Raw genomic sequence first — 23,407 nt, 5'->3', positions numbered from 1 at the left:
AATTCTTTCTGCAAACTGCCACAAGTTCGTATACATCGAGTAAGCTAAATCTTGCAAGTGTTTATTTACAAAAAGTGTTTCCCACTGAGATTATTTACTGAAAAAGTGACTTAAGCAAGTGATACTTAGCAGAAATTTGTGAAATCATTTGTGATTTAGTTGTTTTGGTTTGTTTTTTTTTTTTTTTTCTGAATAAAATATATTACAGTGGGTCCACCTGGAGTAAGACAAATGGCAGGTAATATTGTTTTCCCATGTCAATTTTTTTTTTTTTTTTCCTTAAGAAATTAGACAGACATAATTCTTGAATTTGTGGAACTATGACAACACCTACAACTGATGGCAGTGGCTTTGTAAAATTCAAATTGATGATGGAGATACTATATAGCATCTGACTCTTAACACATATTGAGAGAAGCATTTAGACACTATGTATACTAATTTCTGCAGAGGAAAAGAACTGTTATACTCACATGTATACACAAAATTGGCCATACCTTAATTGGCCAGTCTCGTAGAGCTGAAATCCAAGCACAATTTCTATGAATGACTACAGCTGATCAAGAGAATTACACATTTAAAAATAATTATATATGTGATCATATTTTTAGAAGGTCGAGGCCTAGTATTTTATGAACAAATAATTTCAGCATATTCTTTTTATTTACTCTTGTCTACTGACATTTTTGTTTTTCTTAGGGAACTGCTAAATTGACCCAATACCAGGAACACCCTGGAAGAGGTTAGGAGTATTCAGAAACAAAATTTAGCTAAATTGCATCAGATACTCAATCTCAAATAATAGCAAGAGTCATACATAAATTTTACTGTTCCAATGCTTTCAAAAACATCTTGGACTAAAACACTTCAGACATAGCTGATACAAATTTTAAATCTCTCATTCTTCAAACTGTGATGCAAGAACATATTTTCTCATTTTTCAATGAAACATTCTAAAATTCAAGTTCTGTTAAGCTTATAGATAATTTTTAAAACCATGCCTATTAAAAATCCCCTCATTGTTACCATGTCACAGTTCTGAACAACTATGGTAAGCTGTGTAATAATATCAAAGGTGATTTGTAGGCCATCATTATTTTTCTCACAAATTGCTATAAAACATTACTCCCCAATGAATGAGACCCTCACAGACCTCTATAGTGGTATTCTCCTTTAGTGTTACACAACTAAAGGAATATACTTTCATAGCTTTTTCAATACTTTCATTTCAGTCATCATATTTACATGCTAATTAAAATATTCATGTAAGCATTTGTAGATTTAAGCACTCTATTCTTTTTTAAATGGAATTCCAAAGCAAATAAAATCCCTTGAAGATAATAAGCTCAAATAACCAAATTCCATGGCTAGTAGAGATTTTAATACAGGCTATGATTTAGACCAAATTCTGAAATTTTTTTTTTCAAATAAATCTCACAACAATTTCTCAGGGAAGAATTGCACAGTAGATTTGAATGCAAGAGGATCATCTCATTCACTAGCACCAACAATTTGAAACTCATCCAGAATTGTTTTCCAACCTTAAAAATGCTGACAGTACAGATAAACTGACTGCCCAGCACTAGTCTTCATAGAAAGAGATATAATTTTTTACCATTGATTTTCATGTGTCCAGGACACAAACCACACTTACAATCTAATAAGCATATGCTCCCATTATGAGAGTTAATTTGCTCAGATGTAAATTTAGTAAACATCATCAATTTCTTCATCCAAAACTATTAAAATAACAAGAGTGTATCAGAAAACTGCTAAAGCACAAAACTGTGCTTTAGAAATCAATAAAAACATAAATACCAGTAACAACCACAAATTAGAAATTCTATACCCTTGAAATGTGGTAGCTCTTCTTTTATCAAATATTTGCCTAATTCTAAGCCTATAATGCCACAAATTATTTTTATTTCCTCAGGATTCTGATTCTTTTCAGTCTTTCCACATGGAAACCTGAAATCTGTTTAGTAGGAGAAGCTTGTTCTAGGCTTAAGGGACAGATAAACTAAATATATCACATTCAACCTCCAGTTATTAAATTGCCCTCATGGCAGAGTCCCAAAATACTTAGCACTTAACTGAAAGACCTATTCTAGAAAACATGTATAAAGTACTATCAAGAAAAAAAAAATGAAAACATTTTGGCTTCTATATAATAAGATTTTTTAAAATCACATGTTATTTCACATATGCACAATAAAACAATTACAGACTCATTAAAAAACAATGACTGATTTTTGGCAAGCAGTTCCATATACATTTGATCTTAACTTTATCTGGGTTAGCAAGAATGAATTATGCAATGTCTTACATAGAATCAACGCATCAAAAGCAAGAAGCAGAAGCAGTATTTCTAATTGTAATCACTTACATGCTATATTGTAAATATTATGGTTTAAAACTCATTCCTAATTAGACAATGATTTGAAAAATTCATTCTTACTTTCAACTCATCCTCCTTTAAAATACACAGTGCATAGGCAGCTCCTCCCCTTCTGTTTTCACCTAATTTAAACTGCCAATGTTTAGGTTTTTTTGAGAATCAAAAATTGTCGGCTTCAGACTGAGCTTCATCCTGACAGTATCCCCTGAGAACAAGATTTTCCATTGGAAAGACAACTGTCTCCATCTGCCCGGCTTTGCAGAGCAGAAAGAGAAGCTGCTGGAACAACAGAAACCTTAGCACACTGTCACCTTCCAGCAACCCCTCATGCACAAGCGACAGGCTCAGTGCCTGCCGCTGCTAAACCCCGTCCCTGCCGCAACAGGTGCCGTCTGCAGAACATTGGGCCGGACAGGGAACACCTCTGCCGCTGAAACAAGATGCTTCAAAGCAACTACTGCCTCAGAGAGAGAGATAACAAGCGTACCTGGACCCTGGGACAGGAACATCCGCGTCCTCTGGACTCCGCCAGCTGCCTGCACACCCTCTGTCACTCACGCATTATGCATGCCCGTCTCCTACTCCTCCCTCTGTTCTGCGCAGCGTCCAGCACTCTCCTCCCTCTCCTGACTGCTGCTGCCTTCCCACTGCTGCGGAGATAAAAAGGGGTGGGATGGAAGAGGGCAAAATTTTTTCAAAGCCCAGCAACTGCCACTGCACTGCTGTAGTTGAGATAAAGCCAGCCCCTCCCGCCAGCACCTTGGCAGGTCTTCCACTCAGCTTGGGCTGCGCTGTTGGATTACTCTGCACAGCAAAACTGACATGTCTTATTATTGGATTATGACAGATTTCGGATTCAAGTCCTCAGTGGCACCCAAACATGCAGGTCATCTTAATTCACAGCTATTCACTGCTCTGGATAGAGAAACAATTCTCTGTTAGAGAAACAATTTCTAATCCTAGATGAAGCAGTCCAGACTAAGACATTTGTCTAACTAATTTCAAATTCACATTTAATGGTCACCACCATCCCAGGGAAATCCTGAGCCACAAGAAAGACACAAAGGCAATGCCCAGATCTTTTCAGTGTTGGCTCCCAAACTCACAAATTCTCCCATTTAATAGCAAAAAAAAAAAAAAAAAAAAAAAAAAAAAAAAAAAAAAAAAAAAAAAAAAAAATTCTTCTCCAATAAAGAATAGAAGGAATAAATAGAGCATAGAACTATTCAGGCAAAACCAAGACAGAATCTAGAACACTCTATGCCTTCTGATGTCATTAGCCTGGTCACTACATCAATCTGTACTAAGTTATGATGATTTGGGAACAATGTAAACAAACATGGAAAGACAAAGAAGATACTAGACAATGATGAAAGGTTATAAAAATTACTTAGTAGAAGGCATTTTACTAGGAAGTATTTTGCTTTAAAAAATGATGGTTTAAAGTGGAAGCATTTCACCCAACAAGCCATCCAGCCTAGTTAGACTTACAGCAGGACAGGATAAACTACTTCTAAGAGGTAGTTATTTCCCTCCTCTGAACAAAGAGGGAGTCCAAATAGTAACTTCAGACTACTACCTAGCTTTGTTAGGTAAGAAGAATCTCTCTATATACTCTGTATATAGCTACAGAGAAAATCAATGTTGACAAATAAATCTTGCAGTATAACTGATAAAGGCAGAGATAATTTAATATGCATATGGAACCGCAGACATTAATAATCAGAACAAACTCCAATTCTTAAGATTGGAGGAAATATTGGAACAATTCACCATCCCAATAAAATGGGATTATTATAAAAATTCTCTTTTTAAAAAAAACCCTCAACAATATTGTTTTCTCCTAAAGAACTATGCTGTGCATGTAAAAGGCATTCAGGTCATTCTGCTTGATAATCTTTTTTATGTTTAATCACTTCTTGCACTAGTTCACCTTGGTTTGTATCTGAATATATTTTTGATTAATACTTTATTATGCATAATCCTCATGTACCACCACCAGTTTATCTGGAGAGGAAAAAAAAAAAAAAAAAAAAAAAAAGCAAGAAGCATTCCTTTAAAGGCCAATACTATTAGTGCAGAATTCGGCACCAGGTGAATTTAATGTATGAGCAGGACAGATAAGCAGCATTTTTTCAACACGGTACTGTTATTATATTTTATTTTATTTCAGCCTCAAAATCTAGATAACATATTGTTTTTCCTCTTTGGATCAACTGGCCTAAAGAATACTAGAGGTATAAGATTATTTTTATCTTTTATTCTACAATGTTTTTCAGCTTATACTTTACTTTATGCTTTCCTCTTTTCATCCAGTTTTTGTACAGAACTTGCCTCCCACCAGCTATCAGAGGGGCTGCCTTAGCAGTCATAAGTTCTCAATTATAGAAAGCCTGAGTACATTAAACATTGCTAAGTACTGAGCTAGAAAACTAAGGAAGAGTGAGAACTCAGAATTGGGCTCAGTAATTCTCATGGGCTCTTCCCACAAAACTGCATTCAGATCCAAAATGACTGCACCTTTTTCTGTACTCTCTGACTCAACATGTGGTAGTCCATGTTTTCTCTCAAACCCCGAGAATTTCCTGATTACTTTTTTTCATTTTCTTTATACCACTCCAGCGATCTGTGCTTCCTTTTGTTACACTTGAGGAGAGAGAGCTCCCATAGGATTTGGTTAGTGATGGTCCTCAAGCAGCTGGAAGGCTGATGGTGATTGACATCAGACACTCCACATACACTTTTAACAACTCAGCAGGCAGCCCACATGGCACTCCCAACCCTTACAAATGTCAGAGACAAACAATCAGGACTGGTATTGGACTTACAAGAGATCTGGCATTGCACAGAACTATGCCTCCAAGTCAGCCTCAGCTTCTCTTTTCAATAAAAGCAGTAAATAAGGTGTATTAAGAACACCCCTCGCTTATTTGTTTGTTTGGATATCCTTTGTTTTGAAATCATTAAAACTCTGTAAGAAAAAATGGCTCTGCTGCAAATAAACCAATACTGAAAGCACCAGAAACAATGGACTCCAGTTTGTTTGTTTGTTTTGAAACCTTGCCTTTTCCCTTCATTGGCATCATCTGAAAGAAAAGACCACAGAAGAGGGAGTTAGAAGAAGAAACAAATCCCTGAGAAAGAACACGACTTAAAGGAGCAAGGGAAAAAAAAATCTAACAACAGCTTTTCAGGCATGTCTGTTTTCTCTTCTTTACATTTTTGTTTCTGTTAAGAAAAAACTTTGTGTTATATCAGTGCTATTTGGTTTTCAGTAAGAGATACTGAAATCTTAATCAAATATCAGAAAGCAAAAATAAATGCTATAATAAAATTTCTATTAATAAATTCCACTAAAATTCACCTTTGTTTTCACCTGCAACATCCAAGCTTATTCTGGGCTAAGCACCTATTTGGATGCAAGTACCAAACAAAAAGATTGAAAAAATTTTGAAATTTTGGTTCTGCACAGGTATCTAGGTCTATCTATCAACTTTTCTGGTGCTTTAGATGAAGCTACTCAGCTACTCAGAATGAAGAACATGAAGCATGTGCATAGCTCTTTTACAGATCAATGCTTAATTATGATATAACAGACAAGTTATTTTTACCTCTTATTTATAAATCAATCTCTTCAATTCGATGCACTTCGAATGTAGCATCCACCAGATCTGCTGGATCTATATCTATATCCACCAGATATAGGCAGATACTGAAGCTCATCTTGCTTCTTTCTTCACAGACCAATCACAAGACATAGAATATTTTCCTTCAAGAAATTCACTAGATCTTGGTAGTCAGCTGTTGGTTGTGTTTTTGGTTTTTTAGGGGTTGTTTTGTGTTTTGTTGGTTTGGTTTTTGTTTGTTTTTGGTTTTGTTTTGGGGGGTTTATGGGTTTTTTTGAGTGGATTTTCCTTTAATGATGGTCCATGACACTAAGCATCTTTGCAAGATGGACCAGGTTAGAGATGGCCACAAGCACAAATATCCATCCCTGTGCATGTGCAGGTGTAGCTTGATTTTTGATTCTGTACAGATATTTGTTTTGCTCACATCTAGGTTGCATTCCCCTTTCTCTCTTATTATTTAGTGTGATTCACACTGGGGACCACATCCACCTGGCAGTATTGAAAGAAACAGCAGCCAGAACTATAGAACATAACTTTAGTAGCATAGTCTTCAGGGAACTATGTTAAGTCAGGCTTCAAAGGAGGGCAGAACCAACCAAGACTTACACCAAAGAGGTGTGTTCATCTCATAGCCTGATCAGTCTGTACTATCAGGCTTCTGGCCTGCTATCCCATGGCAGCTTAGTATCACTCTTGGGTTGTCTCTTCTTCAAAATGTGAAATGAAGTTTCTGGTCACTTTTTGGTTGTTCTACCTGCACCCTCTGGATACTCCTATCCAGCCACCCCATGCCAGAGAAATGCAAAACCATTTGCAAGTGTCACCTGATGCCAGGCACTTGCACTGCTCTTTTTCCTGAACTTTATCATATCCTTTTGTTGGGCTAGGAGTGTTATTAATATTATAATCTTGATTTTACTGCATCGGTTCCTGATGAATAAACAAACACATGCAGGAAGGACAAGACAATAGACAAATGAAAACAATGCCCATAAACTGAGAGGACTGGATGACAAAGTTTGAGAACTATGCTTATCATTGAGCAGTTTATTCCAGACTAGTTCATGTGCAGAGATATATAGGTAAAATCAGACTTTGATCTTCCATTTTATAGAAATGTCCAGGAACTGAAAAATGAGAACCTACAAGCATACTGTGTACTTCTTCAATGGACAAACATTAATTTGTTTATGCTTCCTATGATCAACTTCATAAAGGTTAATCTTTTTATTATGGTACAGCTCCTTACTTGTATGTAGATAAAGCATGATGATGTTAACACTTTAAAAGAGCTTTTAACATTAAAATATATATATATATATATATATACACATATACCTATTATTAGGAAAAAGTAAATGATTCCTAGCATCTGCTTACAAAAGGCTGCTATATTTTAACACACATTACAGCAGAAACACTATTCAGATAATCGTAACTTTTTGATTCAGGAACTCTCATTTGACAAGACTTCCACAAAAAGTGAGATTGCTTTTTAAAAATGTTAATTTAAATACATTAAACTGTACTAAAAATGAACAATTAATGAGATAATAACTGCTTTGTTTCAACTTTGTGCATCTTAGATTTGGGAGATCAAGCTCTATCATGCCATTTTGAGACAATCAAGTCATTTTGTGTCACTCTAATCATTCAAGAAGAAAGTCACCTGTGAAGGGTTGGTTTGGTCTTACAATGTTAACTCAGCTCGTTTCAAACCACAGTGTATGCTAACTGGCTTGTGTGCCACAGGGAGAAACAGCAAGATAAGAATTTGTCAAGAGCTGCCAGCTGCTCCTCTTATGCAGTTACTGTTGCTAAATGAAGCTGCAGTCTTGTTTCTTCAAGTGTGTTCAGCTCATCATTTGCATCATGTCACTGATAATGTACATTCTATCCAGCAAATAAGTAGTTTTCTCATAAAATCCATCAAAACACACAACTTCTGAGCACGTCAAGCACTAGACTGTAAATTCAAATAGAATGGTTATCAAAAGTACATTTTTCTGAAGGTAAGAACTAATAAAAATATTAGAACTTCTCCATAATCTCTTGCATCTAGTTTGCTCTTAATTTCAAAGTCCTCAAAAACTATTTAAAGATCAAAGCAAGAGAATTCCAGAAGCTGTAAACAATTTTACTTGCTTTCCCAGCTCACAACTTGGCATTCTGTTTGGAGACTACTTAGAGACACAAAATCCCTTATGTTCTTCAACTCAAAGAATTGACTCTTCTTTTTTAAAGTGAAACATTGAAATGTTTTCTAACTGATAACTTTCCCCCCTCAAGATCAAAGACAAATTACTTGAGTAACTGTGAAATTAAGTACCTACAAAAAACATAAATTTTCAATGGAAAGCTTTAAGACCAGAATTTTTGTGTCAGAAGCAAGTATCTTCCATGTTTATGAATTTATTTTCCTGTCTGTGTGGAATCCTGGCATTCATCCTTGCCTCTACAAAGAGGCACTGAAACAATTTAGCATTCTGATGCTGAGATGGTGCTTATGAGGATTGCCAAGCACGTAGAAGAGAAAACAACTGAACAGTGCTAATACAGCAGATAACGTGCTCATTTTGGAATTGGTCTCCAAGGGAAAAAAATGTAACTATTTTCAACACATCTGCTTTTAGTTTCACTTACACTTTGAAGACATTCAGGATTTTCTTCTAATATAATGCTTCATCTGCAACATTTCTAATGTTATTTCTAATGAAATAACTGTATGCCATTGTTATGTAGTTTTTCTAAAATTTTATGCATTTATAATAATTTATGCCCTGTGACACCTAAAATTTGAGTACCTCAAATGCTAGCAGATTAAAAATAAAACCACTTAATTATGTTTATACTGCAAAGCATCCTAAAGTAACTGCAGATAAAAGTTCTACACATGATCTGTTATTTGTTATTTAGGTATTGTAGAGGCCTGCATTGATGTAGGCACGCCATTTAATATATAAATATTCCGACAAAAGCATAGCTCATGTAACAGTACTATGAAACACACTTTCGCATGGTCTTTTAATTTATGGCATTTCAAATCAAAAGAGAGGTTGTTCAGACAAGAAATAAAACATCCCATGGGAATGGGATATATGAAGGAGGAACTACTGAAATCCAGGGTTTAGGGTAGAGAATACAAAATAATAAACCCCATATTGTTTAAAATCTGTGTAAGATCAGCTAACTCAATCTTTTAAGTTGTTTCCAGTTTATGCTCACCATGTGTGGTGCTTCCCTGTGGCTTGTTATTTTACTTCAGTGGCAGAAGGAAGAAACTAGCAAAGCTCAGTAACCATACTGCATAGCTCAACGTAACCATGGAAGCATTTGTCCACTTGTCAGAGCCTCTCCAGAATAACTCAACCATTCATTTCATTGAATAAATATTGAAGCTTTTAAGATTTATTACTTGAGGGAGGAGGAAAACTAATAAAACAAACTCCTTGTTGCTTCCCACTAAACACAACTTGTCACAGTAGGCATATTAATACCTTGTAAACACTTTATTGATGCCATGTGGGCTACATTATTGTCCCTCCTGATGAAGATTACTAGTAATGTATTTGCATTCACATGCCTGATACTCTCTGAAAGAACTTAAAGGTTTCTGACGTGTTCTGCTGTCCCGTATAGAAGCTGAATCAAATAGAAAGACAAAAGTTGGAAGAAAACAATGTGGGAGGAATCTAGTTTAAAATTCATGAAAATGCTCCCTTCAAAGAGTCTGTTTCTACTAGATCATTCTCATATTTATGATAGAAACTGAATATTTGTAATCATACATTAAGTGCTTTAAAAACTCGAACGGAATGATTTATTTTACAATAAAATACACCACACATCTAAAAACAACAGAGGCAAAATTGAAACAAACTTGTTTTGTATGAAAAACAACCATTTCTTAAGTTGTATACTGGTAAGTATTTGAGACTACAAATAGCTATATGTATTTTTCTTTTAATCAATTTTATATTGAAAATATGAATGCAAGCATAGCAAGATGCTTACAACTACAATATTATCACTTACTACAATATTATTACTTATTTAATAATATCAGGAGCAGAGAGTATTAATCCATCAATTCCATTTACACCCACATGCCCTTATATAGGTAAAAATTGAAGGCACATTAAACTCTGAGTTCAAATATTTGTCAATATAACAAGCTGTGGACATCACACCTGTTTCTATATCAAAGATTTTCATTACTCTGAATTAGACCCTTTACCATGAGATAGCCTCCCAGGCCCTGCCTCTCACTCCCTGCTACTCTTCCCTTTCCCTTTGATAAAAGGCTGCTCAGCATATACCACTACTCCAGCCAGAAGCAGTTTAAAACAAAGGATAAAAGTAAAGCTAGGATGTTTCAGAGAACTCTCTTCCTTGCCTATAGGCCTCTGTTCACATGGCAAGAATAGTAGAGGCATGGAAGAGGCAGCTGCAGAGCTGACAGGATTGCAGGGGTGCCGAGGCCAGTATGAGGGCACTTTCCCACCCTGCAGAACGACATCAAAGGACAGCTTGCCAGAGAAAGTCTTTTTCAGCTGTAGCTGTAGGTAACAATGTACCAATACACAATACATCCGCTGTAGAAATTCGTAAGTGAGGAAAGTTTGTATCAATTAAGATACAAACTTTGTCATATGGTATATAATACCACAAAGCGTTATATTATCAGCAAGCTCAGAAACTTATAGGTTTACAGGCTTTGGCCTTACAGAATTACAAAGCAACAAAGCCCCTATGGAGCTACTTTAGGATTTTATCTCCATATGTAGCCGGACCTTAATGCTTTTACTCACCCACCCAAAAGTGAGTATCCCCTTCCTTAAGGCTAGATGTACCCTGCAGGCATCCCTGCCCGTGGGGGATCCACACAGAAGCTGCCTGTGGCCTCAGCCTTGCTCCACTGGCCCAGGATCCAGCAGCAGTTTACACCTTTCTGTATGCCCATGTGTACCAAAGTCAGTTGCAACCATGAGAGCTCTTCCATTCCTCCTGTAATTCCTGTATGGTGTGGCTCTTAGGACAAATCACACTGATCATCAAAAACATCTGCAAGAGGGGAAGATGTGGAGACCCAAGTATCTTTTGTCACCATCACAAAATTTCATTATGAAAACATGAAAACATTTGTCTTATGTAGTTCAACAAGGGTTAAAAATAGATATCCTCAACCCTCTCTCCCTGTAAATAAAAAACTCATAACTGAATGTTTGTGATATCAATATTAGTGGAAAGGCAATGAGAGTACTACAGCAACACAACTCACGTGCTAAGCTGGTTCCATGAAAACAAGTCATATTAACACTGCTGAATACCTTCAAAGCTAAAATAAAGGTTTTCTGAAGCATTTTCATCTGAAGAAATTCAAGCAGAGAAGCAGTTCACCGTAAGTGTCCAATGTGATTCTGTGACTGGGAAAGAGAAAACAAATGTCATCCTCAGATACATCAACAGCAGATTAGTGACAAGTAGTTTTCTACATTAGTAGAAGGTTGTTTAGTGACATTACTTTTCTACATGGCACTAAAGGTGCCAAACATTTGAAGTTCCATAAATCCTGGTGTCTGCATTTTAAAAACAATGCTCAAACCCACAGAGGAGCTACATAAATCAAATTCCCCAAAACTGAGAGTTAGAGAAGGCAGAAAATAGAAGTCAACAAATTCTGAATGCTTAATTAATTGAAAACAAATGAGATAAAGAATTGAGGACAGTGCAAATATTCCCTCAAAACAAAAAAACAAGAAAGATTTCCTTACTTTGGTTATGGAAAACATATGAAATAGCAACAGCTATTGATTGAATTTATTACAGAGTCATCCAGTAAAAATTGGAAAGAATCTATTATAATCTTTAAAGAAAACAAACTAAAGCCAAAAACCAAGAAACCAAAAAAACCCTAAGAAAACCCCCCCCAAAAAAAACAAACAAACAAAAAAAAAAAACCAAAAAAAAAACCCTCCTCAATTATTACATCACCAAAACAGTTATTCATCAATAGATAGGAATTCCAATTCTAATACCGAAATCCATCCGTGAACAATTTGAAAGAAATTTTCAAGAAACTATACTGCATTTTTCTATACTTTTTACTGTAAGTGAATGGACTCCGTGATAGATTATCTTATTCAGAGGGTATTTAAGCAGTAAATCAGAAGCCAATATGCAGTTATTTACAGTTTTTTGAAAATAAAATATCAAACAACCAATGCACCCTACTGGCTGCATTGTGGAAGGCACATAGCATATTTCTATTATGAATAATACTAGATTAATACAATTAATTAAAAAAGTTACTGATTCCTGTCAAGTAACCAAAGAGGAACAACAAATATGCAAAATATTACATAGGGAAAATGCAGTCTCAAGCCACTGATATTTTTTCATTTACTGTCATTTAAACCATAACCATAATAAATTAACCAATTAAATTCTATGGTCATTTTTAACCCATTTTTGTTGTTGGACCCTTGCTAACTAAAAAGGTTTTATGGTAGTTTTGAGGATCAATCGTTGGACTCAGTAATATTAAGGGTTTTTTCCAACCTAAACAATTCTATGATAATAGCTAAATGTATACATGCAAAAAAATTCCACTGGAGAACAGACTATGCAGTGTCAGTAGATTCAGCATAATTTCCTCCTTGTATGCTTTTATAGAGATCTTAAAAAATTCCTCTTACTGCATCTTACGGTCACGTCTTAATAACTTCCTTTGGTCTTTAGTGGACCTGCAGAGCTACCTTGACATTATTATTTCCTACAATTTTACTCCCATTACCAATTACCGAGGAGGGAAGCAGAGACAGACAAAGGCTATATATTATCTCTGTGTGAATCTCTTAATGAGTCATAATTTATCATGTAATTCAAGCAATTCAGCATACATTTAGACACTTTAACTAGCTATCTAAAAGTAAATCTAGACTGGTAGTACCAAATCATAGAATGACTTACAAAAACAGTGGTGGCACATGACAAGGGGTAACTTCCAGATGGAAAGAATATGTTTGGGATTTTAATAAAACATTACCAACAAGTTATATCAGGCCTTCTACGTGTTCATTTCAACTCCTTTCTAATAATTTCTTCTAATAAGATCTTCCTGGTATTTCTATGTGTATACTAAACTTCCTAACTCTGATCAGGCCACACAAGAAATAACATGACCAAGAGGGATGTGGTACAGATCCATGCAGATGCTGCTGGAATGCCATAGTGTGATTAACACTGACCCTGTTGCTCATTGAGAATGCACTATTAGGATATGCAAAGTAACTTACACGGGAATAGAGAAAGGCTGTATTCCTATTAGCATTCATGGGAGCTACGCAGCTCCAGTCTTGTTCATCAAGTTTGGAATATACCCTTTTGTTATTGATGGGAAAATGTCACCAGTTACAAATGGTTACACACAGGGGTGTAGCAGGGTCAAAGCAAACTCCAATACTTTCTTTCCCTTTCTAAGCCAGAGTGCTGCTTCAGCAGTTCTTTTTTGACCTGATGGTACACCTCTGTAGTTAAAGAAATGGTGAAATTCCCTGTTCCTGATCTTCGCTGTAACCTCACCACCCAAAGATTAAAGAAAACCTCCAAAAGGATATTCCATTAGTGGTGTGTTATTATGGGTCAATCATTAGACACCACTACAGGCATCCTTGTGTATGAAGTCTGACTTCAAATTCCACTACAGATCAACCTTCAGCTCTGATGAGTCTCATAAAACAGTCTTTCAAATGCATGAATAGGGTCTGAGTCATCAGTTTCCCAGCTACAGATAGCTGCAGTTACTTAACTTCTTTACTGAAAGCTTCCTTTAAAAAACAAAACAGAACTGCTTGGTGCTGCAAATATTCCTTGCCAGATATGGCACAGAACTTCTTAATAGATTAAATCCTAAATCACTACGTTAAAATTGATTTTCTTCAATTTAAGGTCCCACAAGAAAAACTTTGGGTTTATGGGAAATTATTTCAACTTTGTCATCTTCAACACTGTTCTTTCTGGAAATACAGCCATGGAAGGTTCATTCTACTTGCATTTAGCATCCCCAGAAAGACATAAAATCATTCTAGGACTCCTACAAATCTGTTCACACATTTGTCATGTAATCTGACAATTCAAGCTTGTCTTTGTTGGACAGTGGCTTCTATCTAAGCCTTCAGTGCAGCTATGTTAATCAGCACAAGCTGTCTTTCTGACCCATGATAAAAATAGAAAGCTTATTTCTGAGCAGGCTTTGATTGGGAAGACGCTATGAGAGAAGACATTGCCTGCCTAGAAGAAACCACACCTTTCACAGTTAATTACACCTGAAACTCTCAGCAAGGAAAACGTTATGTAGGTCTAAGCATCAAGAAAATACCCTTAGCTAGGCGACTAAATGGTTTAGAAAGTGTCTGGACTTGTAAGAAACTTTGGTTTGAGGAAATTCTAACTACACTAGGTATCCACTGGGCTATTTTAACAAATGCAGAGTAAAAAAGCCTGAAAATTAGCTTCGACAAAGTAGGCCCAGCTTCCTGCAGGAATGAAATCACATTTCAATGCTAGTACTGTTCCATGCTTCCTCACAAAGGACAGTGATCAGACTGCATGAAATGGCCAGGTTCTTATTTTGTGCTGACTTCTGTACCTGAGAATATTTCTATTCTTTCAGGCAAACCTCTATCTCTTGAGAGAAATGTACTGCTCTTGTTGTTGATGCCATTTGGCTAGGGAGTATCTAGACAGTCTTGGAAATACCTTTACTTTAACTGATCCATACCTCATCCACAACAGAATACTATTTTAAGGTACATACAGATAAATGTATATTTGTGTGTGATATACATATTCCCATGTGTATAAATATATATATACACACACACACATATATACATAGATAGATAGATAGATAGATAGATAGATAGATAGATAGATAGATAGGCTGAGATACAAGAATGCAATGTACCTTCGCAGTTTGTTTTACAGTATCTGGAAATGTGGCTTCAATTAAGCTCCTTGGGTATGGATGTGACACTTTATGGAGCCACACAACTGTTAGCTCTTATTTTTATGTCTTCAGACTCAAGTCATCTAGTTTTCAAAAGTAAAGCCGTTAAAAAAATCTATCTTTTTTAATATCAAACACATTTCTAACCACTTTGGTTGTGTAGGAAAGTCTGGAAACATTGTAAAGCAAGGCTCAAAAACAAAAGAAAAAAAACCCCTAATTTAAAATTATCTTAAAATTAATCTATTTAGGAACCAGACCTGCAAACATATTCATCTTCAACATTTTTTTTAACAAAATATTTAGCTTAACCTTAGAGCTGTCAGGTTTTTTAAGGAATACTGTTCTTGCTCCTGCTGTAACCCAAAACTTCCCCCCAAGGCTGTGTCAGGAGAAAGACATTTTAGATTAAATTTACTACTCAGACTAGCACACCTGCGTATTGCCTCAGCACTCTAAAAACCGCTGAGCAAAAATGATTCTACTAGGGAAGGAAAGCTGAAATATCTACAGAGTTTGATTTGTGATAGGTCTCTTGTGAGAAAGCTCTATGGGCGCGGGCCAGCAGCCGCAGTCCCGAGGGGTGGGTGTGCGGGACACACAGACAGGGCCCGCAGCCTCTGAGGGCGCAGCGGGGCGGGAAGGGCCGGGCGGGACTGAGAGACACGGAGCGTGGAGAGGAGCTGCCAACGCCGGGCAAAGAGCGCCTCAGAAAAGCCCTCTGATAGATTCAAACACATGGCAGCTTCGTGTATCTGTGTAACCGTTTCCACAGGAGGCTCGGCAGGAGCACACGGGGGCTCGAGGGGGAGGCGCGGGTGAAGCGGGGCAGCCCCGGCCCCGCGCTCCGGCCTCCCAGGCCCGGCGGCTCAGCCACAGCGCCCGCCGCCTCCCTGGGCCGCGGCGGGGCGGCGCGGGGCGGAGCAGGACCGGAGCGGCGGGGAGCGGGCGGGTTCCGGGACTGGCAGTCCCGCCGGGCCGGCTCCTCCGGCTCCTCCGGGCCGAGCCCCGCGGCCTCTCCCGCCCCCCCGGCCCCCCCGGGCTGCGCGGGCCGGCTCTGGGGCGGGGCGGCGCTGCGGACGTGGCGGCGCGGGCGCCATCGCCATCGCAGCGGGTCCCGCGCGGAGCGGCGGCAATAGAGCCCGGCCCGGGGCGGAGCGGGGCACAGGGCTCGCCGGGGCCGGGCAGGGCAGGGCAGGGCGCCGCTCTCACCTCCCCGCGGCGGCGTGGCCGGCGGTGGCTACGTGGGGAGGGAGGGAGCTGGGTGGGAAGGAGGAGGAGGGGCCGGCGCGGGGCTCCCCGCGGAGCGCGCCACGCCTGCGGCCCGTCCCGCAGGGCCGCCCGCGAAAGATGGCCGGCAGAGGCGCCGGCAGCGGCCCGCCCCCGCCCGCCGTGGCGCAGCTGCTCGCCGGCGGTCACCTGTACCCCGCGGGGGGCGCGGAGAGCGAGGGGCCCGAGGAGGAGGGCGAGGTGTCGGAACTGCGGCCGCGGGGCAGGGAGAAGGTCCGGCGGAGCGCGTCGAGGGACAGGCTGGACGATATCGTCCTGCTGACGAGGGACATCCGGGAAGGGGACACGCTGAACGCGATGGCGCTGCAGTTCTGCTGCTCGGTGAGTGCCGGGGCCGGCCCGGGCTGGCGGAGGCACCGCGTGGGAAACGCCGCGTTCTCAGAAGTGCAAAATGACGTCAGGCTGTTTGTGTTTCAGCGCAGGGCTCCGCTCCCGTGCGCTTTCCCCCCTAAAACTAATATTAGTGGGAGAAACAAGTGCATAGTTTTGGTTGTGACACTCTCTCCAGGGTATACGTGTTACATTCAAAGCTGTGCTTCAGTCTAGTGCCGTCCTCGCTGTTGGGCTGGGTGATGAGGGTTTGTGTGGAGCCCTAATTCCATCAAAGTAGGGGGAAAATCCTTCGTATTTTTATTTTGAATTTTGCTAAATTGCCGTCATATTTTAAGCATGACCATGCTGTACTTTTTGGGAACTTCGCACCCCTCTGCACCCTTTTTTGTGCTCACTACTTTTAGCTCAGTTCTTTCATTAGTCTGGTAGATGTCCTGCCACCAGTAATTTTTGGTGCCAGTACCTTTAAGGCAGTGGCATTGGTATTGGTAGATGTTTCCAGTTTTAACAGGTCAGCTCTTTGTTGATGCGACTGGCTGCTAAGTGCACAGGTGCCATGAGGTCAAGTTCAAAATCTCTATATACAGAATATGTTGTCATCTAATTCTTCAGGTAGAAACAGAATTGGGGGCCTTCTGTTGTGACTTCAGGTATTAAAATCTTGACATAACTATTTCCCAATCATGACAGATTAGAATAGCCTCATTAACCAAGTCTTGGCTTCAGAACTACAGTTGGGCATTTTGAGGTTTACGAGGTCAGGCCTCACTAAGGAAGGATAACTAAATTGTGCTTTTCTTTTAAAATTCAGGAGAATGTGGAAGAGCGATCCAGGGCTTGAGGCAGGAAGTATAAGTTGCATTGTGGTGGAATCATAAATTGCTGCATTTGTCAGTCTTTTATTCTTATCCGATTTATTTAACATCATACATGTAACAAATACACTGCCATAGGCACTGAAGGACTTCTTCACCTTAAAAAGGTTTGTGTGAACTTGGATACAGCACATCTTCAAATGGGCACAATTCCTGCGTGCTTTGCAGGTGTTGCAGAAAAGTACTGATTTTCAAGTACTTCCATTATGGTGAAGTTTGTGGCTGTGCCTTCCCTAGTGAGGGAGTTACCATCTGAAAATGAAGCCAGTGATTACCCCAGGGCACTTAAATCCCTGCAGAGTGCTTCACATTATACTTAAAATCTGAACTTGCTGCAAGCAAAAGGAGATTCATGTTGAGCAAGAATAGGGAAAGGAGAGAGCTGACTTGGGTAAGATACATGACAGTTTAAAAGTTACACAGTTTTCTGCCCTAGCCCTGAGAACCAGCAAAAAAACATGCCTGTGGCTAGATGAATTGTAAACTCATACTTTGTAATAACTCCTAACTCAGAAGTTTTTCACTGAATTAGAAATTAACAGTAACTCACATAATTTGAAAACTTAAAGGTAAAGTGAGGTGAAGTCTCATCAGTTTCACAGAGATAGTTGCCAACTAATAGCTGAACATACATATAGGTGAATACATGGATGTGAATTGACTTTCAGTTTTCTTATCTGAAGTGAGGGGGGTTTTGTGTCATAATTAGTTTCTTTCTTGCTGTAAAGTTGCTTAGATTTGGTCTTTAACCTCTTCTGACTTCATACTGTATGAATGGGTATCAGTTTAAAAAAAAAACCAAATGTAATGGTAATAAAAACCGAAGGCCTTGCCTTAGACTTCAGCTTAAAATCTGAACTGAATTTGAGCAAAATGATACTCATTTTAGCAAGAATATGGAAAACGAGAGCTGACTTGGGTAGGGCAAAAACAAAGACCTTATCTTTGTTTTCTTACAAAAGACTTGTATTTCTTAAGGGTATAGTACTATTAAGAGAGTTTTGGTTCAATGGAGTATGATGTTTTAGCTGTTGTTTTCATTTTTAGGTTGCAGATATCAAGAGAGTTAACAATCTTATCAACGATCAAGATTTTTTTGCCCTGAGGTCTATCAAAATTCCAGTGAAAAAGTTCAGTGTATTGACTGAAACCCACATATCTCCAAAAGGAAGACCAGCTCTTCGGCCTGCTCTGTGTTCCCCAGAAGTACAGGAAACATCTCTTTGTGATAAATTCTCTGCTAATGAGACTGCTGGCAACTTCTTAAAAGAAGTCGATCGAGATATAGAAGAAATAGTGAAGTGTAATGATACAAAGAGAGAGAATCTGAATGAAGTTGTTTCTGCTTTAGCAGCCCAACAGGTCTGTTTTGAAACCGATGGTAAAACTAAAAAATGCAAGGATCCTTACTACGGAGCAGACTGGGGTATAGGATGGTGGACAGCAGTAGTGATTATGTTGATTATTGGCATAGTGACTCCAGTTTTTTATCTCCTATATTATGAAGTTCTAGTGAAAGCAGATGTCAGTCATCATTCTCCAATGGAATCTTCCCATTTGTTTGTCACAGCAGTATCGCATCAAAAAGAAATAGAAAATGGAATAAATCCAACAAATATTATGAAAGGTGATAATCAAGGAGACCTTCAGCATTAATAATGGAAGACCCTAGACAACAGTTATTTGTAGATATGTAACATAATCTTAGGTAAAGGGGAATCCAGAGAATGTAAAATGCACTCAGAATGCAGAGAAAAAGTGTATGGATGTGTGACTTGCCTTTATGGGCAGTGTTCCACTACAGGGATATTTCTGGGGATCACATAATCTCTGAATATGCCTGAGACAGGCAATTGCAAGATTGGGGTTTAAATTAAGGTATGAAGTCATCTCTGAAGCTTTGCACATTTTTTCTATTTTGATAGGCATCTTTCTTAATTAATGATGAGGTGAAAAAATGTAGTTCAAACTAATACACAAGGAGTCTCACTGTGAGTGTGTTTTACAGTCCAGAAATGGGCATATGGGGATATGTAACTTTTAAACATCTGAAAGTATTTATAGAATTCATAGTACACTTGACTTTTAATATCAGGTTTACAGTTGTAAATTAAAGTGGTGTTCTCATGATTTTATCTTTCTTATAGAGTAAGGTTTTTAAAAAAACTCAATCATTCCATAATTAATTGCCACTAAAAGTTCTTTTTTACAACTGACTATTACAGAGGCAGTAGCAAATACTTAAACTGGAATCTTGATATCTTGTGCCTATGATTAACCCATTCTTTAGCTCTTTTCAGTATAGGCACTAGGGTAATTTGTTTTCTCTGTGTGACTCTGTGCCTCAACACAGTCCAGTTAGGAGTCTTACTGAAACTTCACATTCTTCCTTGGTGTCCTGCTGGAAACTGACTGGACTGCATTCTCATCTGGTCACCTGTGTGTAGAATGAAAAGTGCAGAAGTGTGGCACCTTGCTGTAACTGCCCCAGTAGTCCTTGTTTTCTGCTGACAGATTTATTTTTTTCCCCTTCCAGTTAATCTCAGTTCAGGACCAACTGATTCTTCAGACAGCAGTCATGTGGGTACTGACCATGCTGATATTGGTCTTGTGCCCATGAACCTCAAGCACTTAACTTTTTCCTGAAATGTCCTAGAAAACTTCAAATGATACTTAATAATGCCTGCTAAAAAATTGCAGCAGAATACACAACTTGTATTTTCAGACTTGTTCTTTACATAATAGTGTATTCATTAACCACTCTGCTCTTGAATGTTTCTCTTGGAGTTTCATGATCAGCTTTGGGTTTCCCCTCTTTTTCTTCTCCTTCTGAAAATTCTAAAAAATAAACCCCACACCTCTGGACTCTTCATACAGAAAGGAGCTACTTGTGTACTCAGAATACTTTTAAATAAAAGCTGAGATGGTGCCTGTAATTCTTTTGGTTGTATTTGCCTTGTGGAGCAAGAATTCCACCCCTGTTGAAAATAGTATTACCAAAACCCAAGATAACAAACTTGGTTAGGACTTAAAAGGAAGTGGAAAAACAATATCCTTTAAACTACTGTTGTAACCTTTCCAATGAGTGTCCTGACTAAGTATAAAAAGCCAGGTAAAGTGAATGTATTCTAACTATTGTGGTATTCCAAAATGCTTTGTCAGATTCTGAGAGTAAAGACTTGGGCCCCTTCTATTCGTGAGGCAGATAGTCTTCACTGGGATGCCAGGTATATGAACAAGAATTGGCTAACTTGTATTACATTGAAATTGAGGCAGGGCGAAGCTTGAAGGAAAATGCTGTACAGTCAGGTACCTGAACTATGATCTGTGACTGTTTAACCTTTTGATTAAAGGAGCATCTGTGGAGATAGCCTAGTCATAGTCTCAAACAATAATACTCAGTCTTCACACTAGAAAAGGGATTACAAACAGCATAAACTTGATGGTTTGCATAATAGTTGTTTTCAAAGATCTTTTCAAATAGTAGTTCTTTTCGTTAAGAGAATATGTCAGTAAAACTAGCATAAATACTGAGGTTACAGTTCCAATGTTGTATGAAAAAATGTTACACAAAATAATTTATGGTGGCTAAAGTGATAACTCTCACGGTTAAAACTTTAAAAGGTGACTCACTCAGACAAGAAAGCTTTGGCACATAAAAACAAGTGTTTTCTGTATAGGATAAAACTTAGCATATAATGCTTTTTTTTTTTTTTTTTTTTTTTTGCTCCAAGCCTTTTTATAGTTTTACTTCTCCCATCATTCTGTTGCTGAAACTCACCAGTTCTCATACTTTATCCTTCCATTTCTTACGGATTCATCAAAGAACATTATTGTGATGAGGCAGCACAAGCCTAATTTACAGCACATAACTGAACTGGTGGTTACTAAATTGCTGGTGGTGCAAAAGTTGAATGAACTGTGGTTGTGGTTTGACCAGGCCAGGAAGGTCTCTTACCTGTTGATGTATGGATACAGAGGTCTGTGGTGGTACAGCTGAAGAGTCCTCTAGTGTGTCTCAAACTTTGGGCTTTTAAAATGTCAAAGGAGCTGTGGCTTACTGGCACTGAGTTAAGGGTGATGTGCCTTTATTTACCTTTGTTATTGATAATCAGTCTTTGGAAGAACACAGAGGGATGTCTGTTTCATTGGACTATATTCCGTTCTAACCAAGAGCCTGGTGTGTTTTATGTATTATGTAGCATATTTCATACAGTGCATTTTTAATTCGAGTTAAATTCATCAGAAGATTCAGTAGGTCTCTTTTCATGACTGTAGGATTCCTGATCCTGGTAGTCTACAATTGTTAGCTGGCTTGGCTTTCTGCAGAATGTGGGGATCTTTACAGCTTTTTTCCCAAGTACAGCACAACTGGTAATTCATCGTTACATGTCAGCCCTGAATAAATAGAGTAACTGCTCTGTGAGGAACTTATATCTGATTCAAGTTAAAATCTGTGTAGTTAGTCTTTTAGAAACTGAGTTCTTAAACAAACAAACAAAACAGAAATAAGCAAAAGAAACCCCAAAAGGAAACAAAAAAAAGAGCCAAAACCTCCACAAACGTGGAATAATTGAGTTGTAAATCACTTTTGGGATTAATTGCACTATGTTGTTCAGGAAATGGGTTTTAAATTTAAGTGCATATTACACAGTTGAATCATATAAAATCTAAATGTTTTAAGTCTGGTATACTTTGGAGTAAGTTCTCACAAATAGTCTTTGTAATTTTTATAAGGGTTGAAAATTTAACTTTGTGAAATGCTTCTGAATGAGGATGCAAGTTCTTATTTTAAATAAATTTCTGCTCCTCTGCTTTTAGAAGAACATAAGTAATATATGTAAAACAAAGATTTTATTTTAGACTGCAGTGAAAATGGGGCATCAAATATATTTTTAGTTCTATGTACTTTGCATATTTTATTACAGCAAGCCACTACTTGTATTTGTTTAGGCCAATTTTTGTGTATGATCTACAGTAAAAATCCTTGGCCAGCAAGTACTTTGTTAGCAGTAGCTGCATATAGCATTCATATGCAGCATACCATAACTGCAGCCTTTATGGTTTGTTCTGTTCATGCTTTGTAAAATTTGAACTTTTCTACATAAATTCAAGAGAACTTGATAGTTATAACTTAGTTATGAACAACTAAGGGAGGGATCAGTGAAGTTCTTAGATGCTAAGATGACACTGAAAGCAATATTCTTCTTCTGTGCTATAATTTAGGATTTGAATATATGCCTGTCCAAATTTGAAGTTTGCTGAAAACCAAAGAAGAGTTGTAGATTTTATTGGCAGTATGATTTCCAGTAAATTCTAAGCAATCAGAAAATCAGCTTCTGAAAAGAGGTTGCAAGCATTACACCTCTGGAGGAGAGGCCTTATTTGCCATAGCTAAACTAACTCTGGAGCGTCCAGCCTAAGACTTTGCAATTCCCTCTGGAGGATAGAGAAAAAGACCTGATTTTTACCAGAGCAGTATTTCTTAACATTGCAGTATGAAGGCAGTTGCCCATTAGCAGAACAATGAATGGTGAAAGTAATTGGTCCTTAAGAATTGGTCCTGTCTGCTGCAAAATAAGATATTGTACTTGTTCAGGCAAGCCACAACTTGACAACAATTTGTTACACATGCAGTAACTCTTTTCTAGTGTTAATTTCCTAGTTCCATCTTTGACAAAAGCCATCTATTTGCATTCCTTTTTGTAGGGGGCAAGAAGTCTCACCATTCACCTTGCACAGGGAGAACAGCTAGCAAAAGCAGTTGCAGTCATGGCAAGCAAATTTCATTTTCACCATACTTGCCTTATTCACATCTTCTGTCTATGTTTTGTACATCACACAGAAGAAACAGGCACACCCATTCAAGAAA

At 38.2% G+C, this 23,407-nt stretch overlaps 2 protein-coding genes across 2 annotated transcripts in view; one reads left to right on the top strand and one right to left on the bottom strand.

The window, feature by feature from the left end:
• ADGRV1 (adhesion G protein-coupled receptor V1) overlaps positions 1-2,976 on the bottom strand; it is a 266,979-nt gene extending 264,003 nt beyond the window's left edge. Inside the window, exon 1 of the mRNA XM_083883524.1 lies at positions 2,886-2,976. Coding sequence (XP_083739650.1) covers positions 2,886-2,907 — 22 coding nt within the window. The 5' untranslated portion in view covers positions 2,908-2,976. The remainder of the gene's footprint in view (positions 1-2,885) is intronic.
• A 13,408-nt stretch (positions 2,977-16,384) lies between these two features.
• LYSMD3 (LysM domain containing 3) lies at positions 16,385-22,905 on the top strand. Its single transcript, XM_083883256.1, has 2 exons — positions 16,385-16,648; positions 18,583-22,905. Exons 1-2 carry the CDS (start codon positions 16,388-16,390, stop codon positions 19,189-19,191), a joined length of 870 nt encoding a protein of 289 aa, XP_083739382.1. The 5' UTR covers positions 16,385-16,387; the 3' UTR covers positions 19,192-22,905.
• Positions 22,906-23,407: the final 502 nt, after the last annotated feature.

This window comes from Zosterops lateralis (genome assembly GCF_965231275.1).
Source record: "Zosterops lateralis genome assembly, chromosome: Z".
Lineage (NCBI taxonomy): Eukaryota > Metazoa > Chordata > Aves > Passeriformes > Zosteropidae > Zosterops > Zosterops lateralis.
Note: the sequence above shows the minus strand (reverse complement) of the source record. Positions and strands in the feature narration are given on the sequence as shown.

Excerpts from the sequence above, each read along its gene's own strand:
- LYSMD3 (XM_083883256.1), top strand. The coding sequence starts at position 16,388 with ATGGCCGGCAGAGGCGCCGGCAGCGGCCCGCCCCCGCCCGCCGTGGCG. Across the intron at positions 16,649-18,582 it reads CGCTGCAGTTCTGCTGCTCG|GTTGCAGATATCAAGAGAGT; the intron begins GTGAGTGCCGGG and ends TTTCATTTTTAG.